General features: G+C 42.1%; 1 protein-coding gene and 1 long non-coding RNA gene across 14 annotated transcripts in view; one reads left to right on the top strand and one right to left on the bottom strand.

Moving 5' to 3' along the window:
* Positions 1 to 5,504: 5,504 nt before the first annotated feature.
* GPR160 (G protein-coupled receptor 160) lies at positions 5,505 to 8,916 on the bottom strand. 4 transcript variants are annotated; one of them, XM_042797701.1, is made up of 3 exons: positions 8,428 to 8,803; positions 7,584 to 7,794; positions 5,505 to 6,964 (listed from the first exon to the last, which is right to left on the bottom strand). In XM_042797701.1, exon 3 carries the CDS (start codon positions 6,909 to 6,911, stop codon positions 5,892 to 5,894), a length of 1,020 nt encoding a protein of 339 aa, XP_042653635.1. In that variant the 5' UTR covers positions 6,912 to 6,964; positions 7,584 to 7,794; positions 8,428 to 8,803; the 3' UTR covers positions 5,505 to 5,891. The 4 variants fall into 4 exon arrangements, with proteins under 4 accessions (XP_042653635.1, XP_042653637.1, XP_042653626.1 ...); XM_042797703.1 differs by lacking the exons at positions 7,584 to 7,794; positions 8,428 to 8,803 and adding an exon at positions 8,834 to 8,916; XM_042797692.1 differs by lacking the exon at positions 7,584 to 7,794.
* The window catches only part of LOC116960036, a 12,768-nt gene continuing 8,690 nt past the window's right edge, over positions 8,777 to 12,854 (top strand). For 7 of the 10 annotated variants that reach the window (XR_006165754.1, XR_006165750.1, XR_006165753.1 and 4 more), the window contains exons 1-5: positions 8,781 to 8,887; positions 9,295 to 9,412; positions 10,718 to 10,830; positions 11,629 to 11,792; positions 12,554 to 12,786. This is a non-coding gene — a long non-coding RNA (uncharacterized LOC116960036). Of the gene's footprint in view, positions 8,888 to 9,294; positions 9,413 to 10,717; positions 10,831 to 11,628; positions 11,793 to 12,553; positions 12,787 to 12,854 lie in introns of all 10 variants that reach the window. The other 3 variants (XR_006165749.1, XR_006165751.1, XR_006165752.1) reach the window with 3 other exon arrangements.

Raw genomic sequence — 12,854 nt, 5'->3', positions numbered from 1 at the left:
GCCAGTTGTCTTGAATCACCAGAGAAGTTTGAAGGGTTTTTAAACAGACTGTTATAAATTCATTCTTTACCCATTAATCCGTCGTATTTTTTTCCAGAAATTAAGTTCTCAATGGAAGGTGAAACCTCTGCTAGATTGGTGTCAGTGAGATATCTCAAATAGATTTGTCTTGTGAGCATCTATTTCCTTGTTTCTTTCCTGTTTTCCCAAAACTTTTTTGGACAAATCACAAGTGGGAATCCAGCCTTTTGGATAGAACAAATGGTGTCCATCCTAACTGCAGATGTGCAGAAAGAGGAAAGGAATGGGACAAAGCCAAGTATTTGAGTAGGCTTACGACAGCTTTTGCATCACTTCTTTATCTTGATTTTAGCTCTAAGGAAATGTTCAGGTATAAAACCATTTCTTAACAGTAGTTTGAATGGAAGTTTATATAGTGAGACTTTGCTGGGTGTAGTGTGTCACTGCCAGACATACCAGTTAAAACTAATGCCTATTCCAGATGACTGTTCTCATTTTAATATCACAGTATCAATGCAGAAACTTACAGCTCAGTAGCTTAAGAAATTTCTTACCTGTTGACAAATGTAAGGCAATCAGAGAATTCAGTGACAGCTGTATTGTGAGTCCTGGTTTTGCAAATAATTGGACATCCACATAGTTTATAATATGAGTAGTTCTTCTGATTGTATTAAGACTATTCATATTAAAATTAAGCATGTGTATAAAAGCTTGCAGGGTTATTTTCTTATCAGTATTGCACTGAGATGTCCTGTTGGCATATATATATATATAGGTATATAGTTGTCACTCATTAACAAGACTTTTACTCATCAGTTGTTCTAGGCTGCAGATGATGACTCTGCAAAAGAATCAACCTAGGATACTTTTTTTGTTTTTGACATTTACCCAAATTAGTTTATTAGAGATGGAGAGAAACTAACATATTAAAGTATTTTGTTTTAAATACACTGTTTCTGTTGAATGTTGAGTAGAACAGGTATGAACACATCTATAAATGCATAATTTCAATGTAAGGTGTTAATAATTGCTCATAGTGAATTAATTTTTAAGTCACTCTTGCACAGTGAGCTGTAGTTTCAAACAGAAAATATTGTGAGGAGAAAAATTTAAACTCATTTAATGCTTAGCTCATTTAAGCCAAGCCTTCATTAAGTTTATTTTAAAAGAATTTGCCTTTAGTCATAAGAATTTACTTAGACCCTATCGATTCTGTGTAGTTGCATCCTCTGGACGGCTTTGCAAATAGTGACATTTAAAAAAAGAGATGGTAATTATGGTGCAGAGCAGTTCCTGCTATGTTGATGCTATGTCTACCTTTTGAAAAAGCTGCCCCTAATGGAGTCTGAGCTGATGCACAGCCTGTGCCCTGCAGTCAGAGCCGGGACGTAGGCTGAATCCAGAAGCAGGTAGCACACATAATCTGGAGGAATCAAACTGGTTTGTTTTTACCATCACACATAATCTGGATGAATCAGGCTGGTTTGTTTTTACCATCACACATAATCTGGATGATTCAGGCTGGTTTGTTTTTACCATTTTTATATCTTTGGAGGAGCTCTATCACGTGCCATTTCCTACCCCATACAGGTTTCTAAATGTGCTTTTTGCCCTGTTGGGTGTCAGCTGTGTTGGCTGGAGCATTTTGTGTCCTTCTTGGCCCCTGGGTTTCATGGTCAGCACTTCCACTCGTACCCATGGCTCCCATCCTAAGGTGCTGTGTAGGGTTGTGTAACCTCTACGTTAAAACTTACACGCACCTGCTCATTCACTTGAAGGTTGTGTGTATTATTTACTGATCTCTTAAAGCTAAGTGGAGGGAAGAAACCAAAATTCAAAGATGTGAATATGCTTGTAGTTGAAGGTATGTAGTAAGTTTATAGTCTAGCTCTTGTAACTGCTAATCTAAACTTTCCGAAGCACGGTTCTGGGAGTCAGTGTTATGAACAGATTTCAAGTTAAAAAAATTTTAAACTTCCAGCATGTATTAGCTTCCTGATGAATTATCCAAGATGACTGTGTATAGTAAGGAACTAGAAAAAGATATAAAGTGTTTTGGTTTTTTTTTCCATCTAAAAAGAATTATAATTTGAGCACAATTGTACATTCATAGAACAGTGATCATAAATATCACTTCAGTGCAATACATAACACTTAAGGAGCATTTTAATTGTGCATAAAAAGCACTGTATTGTTACATAGGGTTGTTGAAAGGATTATAGTATTGTTCATAGGTACTAAATCAGGGTATCCTTGCTGATTATGGGATTAAGCTAGAAGCACAAACATAATTGATTCGTGAGGCATATCTGCTTTGTGGGTGAAGTCCGGTCAACCTGCAGGAAGACTCGTGTTGTCCTCTGCTACCTGGCCCCAGTGCATTGGCAGCCAGGACGTTGCTGTTCTCTGGCAGCTTTCTTGCAAAGTCAATGAAAGAACAATGAGATATTCTGTACGCCCAACTTCCTTTTTAAGTAGCCTTTGTGTTAGTGTTAGCAAACCTGTACTGATCAGGAAAGAGGTGTGTAAAAAATGAAGGGCTTTATTAATGAGTGGCAAAACCTTCTATTTAGAGTTGAAAATGCCGAATATCTCATTATCGATGTTGATTTTTAAGGGAGTCTTTATATGAGGAAAGTACGGAAGTTTCTCATAAAGGGTTAACACTTTAGCCGCTGTTACCATTAATATCAAATAATCCTATAAGAATTAAAGACTGTAAAGTATTTGAATGATGTAAGGCCATTAGTTGCTGGCACAGCACAAGATGTACAGAGGAGATACAGCAGTGGTTGTCTGTAGTTTCAGGTATTATTTCAGATATTACCACCTTCCTAGCATAGCTTCTCTCCTCTTTCTGTCTGACAGTGAAACTGTAATTCTGTTCCACAGGGTACTTTTTTATGGCAAGGTTTATGGTTATATGGTTGGGTTCAATGTTCAGTGTTAGGACTTGCCAGAAGCACCAGATGAAAGAAAATGCAGAGAGGAAAAGACTTGGGCGTTAGGAGGGTAATAGGATAGAGATCACTTCACAACTGGTGTCTCCCTTTACAGAGAGTCAAGGATAAAAGTGGACTTGCAAAGAGAGCTACTATTAATGTACTTTAAAATAGGTACTTAGGAGGCTTAGACATCACAATTGGATGGTAGGTGAAGACCTGTAGTGCCACTATTACCTACTCGGTGGGTGCAGTGACAGCCTAAAGGTTGGTGCTCTTTGGCACTTTTCCCCAAAGCATATGGAAGAACGAATTCGATAGCAACACAGTGATGTAACATCACTACATTAATGTTTGCTTTGGCTGCATGTTGTGGCTTCCCTGTGAAAAATAAAATTTTGAAAGCTTAAGATGGTTTTAGAAGCACTGCAGCAACTATGGGAGTTCTGCCACATCAGGAAAGCTGGGGTTGTGTAAACTTTAATTATGGGTTGAGAAACTGAACCACAGTGATAAATAATACACGTCAGCAGCCTTACCCAACTTCTTGCAGTTCCAGTTCCGTATACATTAATGAATCAGAAGGGTGAGACTAACCACACAGAACAGAAGCATCTGAAATGTATGTTCTTGAAAATACCTTTGCCTTCATCTGGTGTTAAATGAATTTTTAAATTAGGAATTTTCCCTTGCTTGCCGAGTCTGTAAGGATTAGTTATTTCATGATCTTCTGAAATGCCTGGTGCATTAGAATATTTGAGATATTTGCTGGTTTTTAAATGGAATTAGGTTTTGTAAATATTTTGTCAACCCCATTTCAGTGGGTGTCCAGTTTATATAAAACCTGAAGAAATGCTGTTGTCAAAAAAATGTGTTTAGACATGGTTTATCCTATAGCATCTCAAGTGCTAACAGCAATTACAGTTTGAGAGAGCAGGGAGCGATCGCTTAAGGTTCTTTTTCAAGTTAACATTGTACATGCTTTCCTATTTTTAACACGGAAATAGAATTTCCTCCAAACACACTTGCCAGCATAAAGGATAAAATAATTTGTGGTGCCAAACACTTCGAACCATGTTGCTAAACATTGCCTCCTATTATTGCACTAGTTTTTAAAATTCAGTTTTTGATCATTTACTGTCCTTTTGATGGCCTTTTTAACAAATTTTCCCCAAACCATTTTCTACTGCTTAAAAATGCTCATGTCCTTTTGATTACGTCACTGAAACCTCAAATTTACCACAGACTGTGGGTGAAAGAAGCACTATGTGGGGTGAAGTAATAAATCAGAATAATTGGATTGATATATTGCAGAAATGTGAGATTAATATATGATTGAGATGTGATTGTGTATTCTTATGGAGTGATATACTGGAATATTCTTTTATAAGAAGTTTTAGCCCACGTAGCATTAAATTCTGCAGTTAAATCTATGTCTATAATTGATATAATGTAAATGATAACCCCAAAATTAAATTTTACAGCTGAAGAGCACAGTGAACTATGTAAAAATATGATCTTCACTTTGTGAATCATTTTTTTTAAAAAGCACTTTCCTATTACCAAGTAGCATGTGAATGCATTTTAGATTCTCTCATTTGTTATGATCTGTAGAAGTGAAATTTCTTTAATCTGTCTGTTAATGGGTAAATTCATCATACAAATGCTGAAACAAAGCACCTTATACTATGCTGCTTAAACTTGCTTGTAATTGCACCTTTTGTTATTTGCAGATTTTTCTTAATGAGTATTCTTGTGTGATATCATTGTTCCCTGTGGGTCTGGGCAAATGATTAACCAACCTACAGCATCATTTACTTATATAGTTTCTATTTCAATACAACATTGTATTGTGAGTTCAGTGCTTCAGAAATAAATGCTACTTCCATTTGTCTGCTTTGGTTGTGCATCATTTATTTCTCTTCTATAAAATTAAATCAAGACCTTCATAAAACTGTAAGAATTTGAAAATTAAAGAGTATTTTTGCTAGAAGCCTGACTCATTCTTCCCCTACTGAAGTAGTCCAAATTTAATTTCAAAGTAATTTGGCCTTCAAAATTAATTTTATTTTAATTTCAGCCCTTCTCTAGCCTCAGGAATTTATGTATAGCAACTAACCTTGTAAGAGTAATACATCTGCTTAGTATAGAGAGTAGCGTTGAACTGTTGGTGTATTAAGCACCTCTGTATTCGTTCCACGGGCAGTGTAATTGCCCCTGCATTCAAGCTTAGTGCACTGATTAAAATTAGTTTTAATATGCACATCTGGACATTAGAGGAGCAGTAGCAAAGAAAAAATGAAACATCACCGCCTCTCCTGTAGTGCAAGATGTGCAACTTCTACAACTGTTTTGTACTCTGTAAACAAAGTTGTAGCTTTACATGAACTAAAAGAATTTATTTCTCGTGAAACAGACAAGCTTTACTTAAACTGACAAAAAGTCACACTTTAACAAAAAAAATACACCTCAAAAACTCACAGAAGTTGTTTGAACATTTGACAGCAGGTTAACGTGTGTACATAACCGATAAAAGGCCTCCAGCTTTGAAGAAGACTTTATTGCATTTCCTACTATAAATCCTGAGATCATTCCACTTAAAGCAAGTGTAAAGTTCTAATCATAAACATAAGATTTAAACAAAAACTTGTTTTATGGAAGTAGTGGTCTTTTAAACTTATACTTTCAAGTTAAATTCTCTGAAGTGGCAGGTGCTTACTGCCTACCGGAACCCTGCATGGAAGCCTGCAGCGTCCCACGCTCTGGTGCAATATTCGTTACAATATCGGTGGATGTTTCACTCTCTTCCACAGGCCGTAGCTCTGGAGATGTTTCTTTGTATTTTCTGTAAGGACACAGCCACAGAACATCAGAGTACAGGCTTTGGTTGCACAGCACTTATTTGCAGTCTTTTCAGTCAGTAGCTCATTAACAGATTACAATTACTGTGCCAGGCTTATCAGCTAGCTCTGTGTTTTCATTGTTAAATGGCATAAAGCAGAATTTCCAGCTGACAAATGGATCTGTAGACCACATCTCCTCTGTCAATTCAACGTCGTGACATCGACACCAGTACGCTACTGCGATGAGAAAGCTGTTGATGAAGTACAGCCAGGGGACGTTCATCTCCATGTAGGCTGGAATCCGAGCACCGAGAAACAAAATGATAATTTGAAGAACAACGAAAGGTGCCCAAGTGCCAAGAAAGCAGACGAGGAGTCTGGTCAGGAGCTGCCACTTAAAGCAAGTGCCATTGTTGTTGGGCACGTAGGAGAACATCAGAACAGGCTGACTGGCAAAGGAAACGACCCTGACAGACAGCAGCATGGTGATGACCTCCTTCCGACAAGCCAGGAGAGCCGCACCTACGAGCAGCACCATGGCACACGAGACTGAGTAGCTCTGCACACTGGCATAGAGAGGACACTGATAAGGAGAAAAATGGTTCTGAATTTCTAGTTCTTCATAGATAGTGGGAACTTTCAGAATACAAAAAAAACCTGACATCCATATAACAACCACAGCAAATACATAGAGTAATCTTGGACCTCTTTTAGGAAATTCGGAAGTTTGGGCTATAGTCATGTAATAATCCAGACCAGCCACAAAATATACCGGGTAATGCAGAATACCGTAGGCAAGAGAAATTATCTGAGTGAACAGGCAAATGTGGTACTTTGTAAATCGGACGCCCCAGAGCGCAAAGTCCTCAAAGTAGAAAATGAAAGATATGCTCATCAGCAGTGTGAAATCGAGAAGTGCCAGTGAAACACAAAAGTATCCCATAAAGCTAACTTTCACATTTTTTTGCTTAACTTGCAACATGAAGAAATCAAGGAACACTTTTCCGAGCATAATCAGGAGCAACATGCAGCTGATTTCAAGCGGTTGGTTGACCTGGGGGTAGTGGTACTGACCAGAACAATTTTCACAGAGTATGGCAGCCATCCTCTGAGGGTAAGGACAGCAAAATAAGTATCAAAGAGCACGGTGCTTCATATCTAAAAGGAAAAACAAGAAGTTTGTAAAAATTAATTTCTGGGTATCTCTATAGATTAGTTAATTCTCCATCACAACAACTACTAAATTTACATCTGAATTTTCCAGGCACCATAATTAAGCATAAATAGCTTCACTAACTCATTGTTAGATTGTCAAGAAGTACCTAAATTTTATGTTTTTTGAACTACATTCTTGAGAGTTAAAGGATCAACGTAGACCCAGGTTATTTTTCTAGCTACTATCCTAAGGAAAGGTTTAGGAAATTAGGTTGACTCTGCTCCTTTAGGAAGCATGGGGGTCTTTCTGTCCAGCTGGGCAGAGGGATGGATGCTTCAGAGCTCCTACAAGTTTTGAAGAAAGTAGACAACCACATAGGACAGAAATCATACAAGACACGGGAGATGTTACAGTATGGCCTCACAGTTCATTATGCTCGTAGAATCTATATGGAATCACGACTGCAGAAATATCCTGAAAGTGGAAACAGCATCAACCCAACTCATCCTTTCTCAGTGCTAAAATCCTGGAACCGAGAGGCAATCCAAAGCACACGCTTCATTAGTTGACTGGGCTTTTTTGTTCATCCTTTAGCAATGCAAGTCCTACAATGACAGACACCTCAGAACAGCTGGTTTTCTCTTGGACTTCCGTAAGTTTCCTTACGATAACTCTTCTCTGTGTGTTAATTTGTAAGGAAGATGAACACAGAATTGCTTCTGGTATGTCAGCAAGACACGTTTGACAAAGCTGCACACATTTTCTTCTCTCCTTCCCAAGAAGCAGAATGGTGTCGGCATTTTCAGTGAGAAAAGCTGAGAAGCCACAGCAGCTGTAAGAGGGAATTGCTTCTTAGGTTCTCTGTTAGCTATGATTCAGTTGTATTTAAATAGACACCTACATTTTGTTACCAGCTTGCCAGAGTTAGTGTCTCCTGAAAAGCAGAACACGAGCAACTAGGAGTACTTGGCAGTCCGACTTGAGGGCTATCCGTTGAACTCGGTTACAAGCCTACCCGGGCTTGCTGCTTCACTCTCCACCCGCACGAGTACATTTCATCCTCTAAAACCCAACACATTTTACACGACAACTTTAAAACCGCCTTCTGCCTGCATTCTGCCTTCACACGCTGGACGCGCCGCTCGCGTGCGCCCCAAAAGAGGGAAACTGCACGCAAAACCGGGTCACACCGCGGAAGGGCTCCCTCAACCCTGTTTGCACTACCGCAGCGCGAAACCAGCCGCACCCGCGTTCGGGCCTTTCGCCCGCTGCGCGCAGCCCCGCGCACAGCCGCGCCCGCGGCGGCCGGCCCCGCGCTCCTCCCGCGGGCGGGCTGAGGGGCCGCTGCCGCCGGTCTCCCTCAGGGGCAGCGCTCGGGGCTCCGCGCCCCCGGCGGCGGGTTCCCGCTCTCCTCCGCGGGTGGAAGCCCTGAGGGGGACCGGCTCCTCCGCGCCCAGGAACCCACCTGCTGCCGCCGCTCCTCCGCGCTCCTCCTCGGCGTGTGCGGCGGACACCTCCCCCGGCTTCCCGCCCCGCCGCGGCCCCCTCAGGCGGAGGCCATCTCCTCCCCGCCCCATGGCTCGGGGACCCGGCCGGGGTGGGAAGGGCTCGGGGCTCGGCTCGCCGTGTGGGGCCGGCCCGGCCCTGCCCCGCCCGCCCGGCGCCCGCCGGTTTCCCGCCCAACCCGGCGCGCCTCAACCCCGGCCTTTCCTCACGGCGGGCGGCCGAGGGACGGCGGTGAGGGGCTTCGCCTCGAGGAAAAAAAATAACCGCTTTGAGGAAAAGGGTTAAATACGTTGCGTTTAATCCCTCCCTCCACCCACGCCCGCGGTGGCTGAGGGGAGCGAGGAGAGGGGCGCGCCTGGCGTTACCTTAGCGGCGAGGGCAGGGCAGAGCGGCGCTGGAGGGGACGGTGAAATCACTACGTACGTGGCAAGTAAACATTTTCTGTTATAAATAAGTGACGTGTGTGGGGAAAAAAAAAAAAAAAAAAAAAAAAAAAAGGCGGCAGGGCGATGGCGGGTCGCTTCGGGTGCTTCAGCCGGTGCCCCCCTCGGGGCAGGAGGCCGTCGCTCTCAGTATTTGATGGCCGGGGTGTGGCGTGGGGCAGCGACCACGAAATACTTCGTTTATAAAACCTCGTGTTCACACGCTGCGTGTGAGCCACCCACACCGGCTTTGGGACTCAGCCCGGTCGGCAAAGTGTCACCGGTTTCACCCGCCCGGAGTTAATGACAAGGAGCGGGGGTGCCGATCCCCTCCCTGAGGCGCCCCTGGCCATACCCAGCAAACTTCAGAAGAACTAATTTTTGTTTCTTTTCTGTTCTCACAGCAGGAAGGACTCTCGATGCGTTTCGTGAGGGTGTTTGCTGTCCCTGCAGCCTGGCAGCGGATCTCCTGGTCCCCCGTCCACGGAGCCTGCCGTGGGGAAGTGCGTGGGTTGCCTTGGGGTATGATCGCACACGAAATGCCCTGAATTTGTGGGCTTCTACATGCGCGTTACCCTTCCCACACAGAAAGCAGTATGCCTCTAAATACGTGATGATCCACCTTTTTGCCGCATGTCTCCACTTTGATCATTAAGCCATCAGATAAATCTGAATATTGCAGTCAGCCAACGGTGTATTTGCAGTTCAGATTTTTAGCATCATGTAACAGCTTTATAGAACACTTATGGTTTTGAAATACAACACAAAATTGTACAAACCCTGCAATACTGTGTATTCCCTTCCACAGGGGAACTTAATATTTAACTGACAGCTACATTCTGGTAATGTTATAGTTAGAGGGCTATACACTAAATATTAAGAAATATTTTACTGTGAATGTTATCTAGGCAAAAAGATTTTTTACAAATGGCTCTCTCAAATCTGCCTTCCTCAGAGATTCTTAACAATTAAGAAAAGTTTAGAAGAGAGGTTAGGGAATACTGTTTGTTTTAAGATAATGAAGAATTAAAGTAGATAATCCTGAAAGTATATATAAAACCTTCTAAATGGATTGGCTTTTTAGCTTGGCTGTCCTGTAGCAGTCTACTTAATTGAATTTAAAAATTCACAGTAACAGCTTTTCACCTCTTCCAGATCAAAGTACTAATTTAGTTTTCCATTTGTTGTTTTAATTCCCATCTACTAACACATATAGGATAGGAGCATGTCCCACTGCAGGAATTGCTGATGGACCTGAGCTGTGCTTTTCAAGTTAATTGGCAGCGTTTTCCCGATTGCTGCATGTACGCAATATCACTGTAACACTATGGCAACTTTATTTTTCTCCCTTTGTGTTTCTGGTAATTTAAGGAGAGGCTTGGCAGCCTGTCAGTTCGATGCTGCAGCACCTGCCCTGTGCTGAACAGCCCAGAGCCCAGTACTGCTGCTCCTCTGCCTCCACAGGATTCTCGTCCAAACTAGTTTATAGAAGCAGCAGTTGCTCGTGTGAGTGTCGGGATGATCTGGGAAAAGGTAGTGTCTAACATCCTGCCTTTCTCAATAATTAGGTACTGACGGGAATAAATGACATCTTTTAGGTGCTTCCTGCAGATTGGGCCACCTGAGAAATTCAGGCAGAACACCTGATTTCTGGGACCTAAGGAGGAGAGCTACATCTTTGGGAGCTTTTTGGATTTGTTGTATGTTACTCCATTTAACCTGTCTGTTGTTGAGTCTAAACTACTGTCATTGATCACAGAGCAGCTACATTTTTAGCATGCCTAGTGTCCATTGGGAGGGAAACATTTTTTATTGTTTTTCTTGCAGGGTAGATTGCAAATCCATGTTTGATCTATCTGTCTGTGATCTGTGTGTACAAAAGTATCAACTGGCTGGTACCTCTTCTGAAAGCAACTAACTTTTTGGAACTAAATTCAGATGTAAGTAGAGCTTGCTTTTTTTTTTTTTTTTTCCTTCTTTCCTGATTCGTCTCAAGGTTTAAGTAACTTCAGGAGAAAAAAAAAAAAATCTGTTTTGTGGAAAAACAAGGTGATCAGTATTCTAGTCTGAAAAAAATGTGAGAGCTTAAAGTAATCTCAAGCAGCATTCACATTGGCAATATTTACTTATCCAAACAGCACTTACTAGGACTGTTGCACAAATTACAATATGATGAGAAAATGTTTACACCTGAGATGGGTATTTTAATTTCTGAGCACCCGGTCCACTGCGTGGTCCCACTCACAAGTACGTGAATGGCAATGCCCTCAATAATAGCTAGCTTTCTTCTTCAAGTGATTTTCTCAGTGGTAGCCTGTGAATTGTTTGGATGGTACCTTTCTGATGGTTTTGTTTGTTTCTGATCATGGCTTTCTTTATGATGCAGAAACTACTGCAATACCTGGAAGGTGGAAATGAGCAACGAGGAGGGGAAGGGCATGATTTAAAGTTTTTTTTTTTCTGCTGATAAAAATCCCAGTGAGTGTGTGACTTGCAGAGTACGCCGTCAGCTCTGTGCTCAGTGAGCCTTCTGAGCGGGCTCCTCGGCGTGGCCCGCAGGAGCACTGGGCTGCCCAAGTTACAGCCTGAATTAACGTCGGGACGACTACTTGGCTTCCCTTTCCCTCCACCAAGGCCCTCTGTGGTGCTTTTTTGAATGTTTCCTTATTACTTACTGATTACTCTCAAGTGATTGTTTTCTGCTCTTGAGTACTAGGTCTCATCTTCCTGTTTTTCAGAGAAATTATAATGCAAGATGGGATGCCCTGGAAGTCAAATGCGTTGCTTAGCATTGGCAGCTCCTTCTCGCTGTGTTAGGAGCTGCTTACACTCAGTGTCGAATATAAGGGCAGGCTTTTCTTCAGCATCAGCTCAGTTTGCAACATCGCAGGAAAACTTGCAGGTACTTGACAAATACCATACTCTGTAAATAATGGCTTGAGCCCATCCTTCTTGATTAAAGACGTTCCATTTATATTCATGTGCAAATAGAAAGGTTTCAGAAATTAATTTATACTTGCATGCAGGCAGCTGTCTGTGAAAATAAGACAGGAAACTGCCTCCTTCAGGAGGAGCGTACGTGAAATGGGACAGCAAATCTCTTGCAAGAGCTGTTTGTGTATTGTTCAGATGATCGTGTTGTTGTTCTGTGTCCCTTGTAGTCACAAGATATTTGCATAGATGCTTCCTTCCTTCTTCAAGACTATTTCCTGCTGCTGGTTGCTTATATTTTGGGTTCTGTTGTTGAACTTAACTGTAAGGGTTGGATTTTAGGACAAAGGGGAAAGGAACAAGAAAAAAAACCCAACATTCTGAATTTCACTGCAGCCCCACAGTTCGCTGTGGCTTCTAAAGTCGCTCAGAAAGACCAGTGGAAAATCCCAGAGTTCCTGCATACTGCTTCTGCTTCACCCTCAGTGCTGCCTGCTTTAGGGCCAGGAGGCTCCCTTCAGGCAGGGGTAGGTGTAGATAATGAATACAACTTCTTTACCATTACATCAAGGTGTATAGGGTGTGCTTCCTATGGAGTTAGAACCAGCTATTTACTTTTCCCCAGTCCTTCCTGTTTGGGGTGTGCTGTGCTTCAGAAGCTAGTTGCCATCTGCCCCTTTATTCAGTTGAGCAGAAGGGATAAATTTAAACCTCACCTTTTTGTGTTTCAAGAAATCTTATGTTGACGTCTTGGACACCTCAAGCCATGTGGGAGCAAGACAGGGAGATCAAATCCATCTCTATGCATTTTAATGTCACGTGTGGGGAAAGCTATGCACTGCAAAGTGAACTCCTGGACGAATTATTATGAAAAATCAATATCCTGAGCAGCAAGGAGTTGGGCGTGACTCAGTTTGGAGGTGAACGGACATAGCAGCCGTGAGCAGAGCTGGCAGGAGATCATGGTGAGAGCAGAATGTTGTCTCTGGAACGTATTTGTATGTGTAGATGAGTGCCAATCTGATACAGCCTT

Source organism: Tyto alba, unplaced genomic scaffold, assembly GCF_018691265.1.
Source record: "Tyto alba isolate M040663 unplaced genomic scaffold, T.alba_DEE_v4.0 Super-Scaffold_10, whole genome shotgun sequence".
NCBI classification, from domain to species: domain Eukaryota; kingdom Metazoa; phylum Chordata; class Aves; order Strigiformes; family Tytonidae; genus Tyto; species Tyto alba.
The sequence above is the reverse complement of the archived record's forward strand: the minus strand, read 5'-3'. Positions and strand labels throughout refer to the sequence as shown.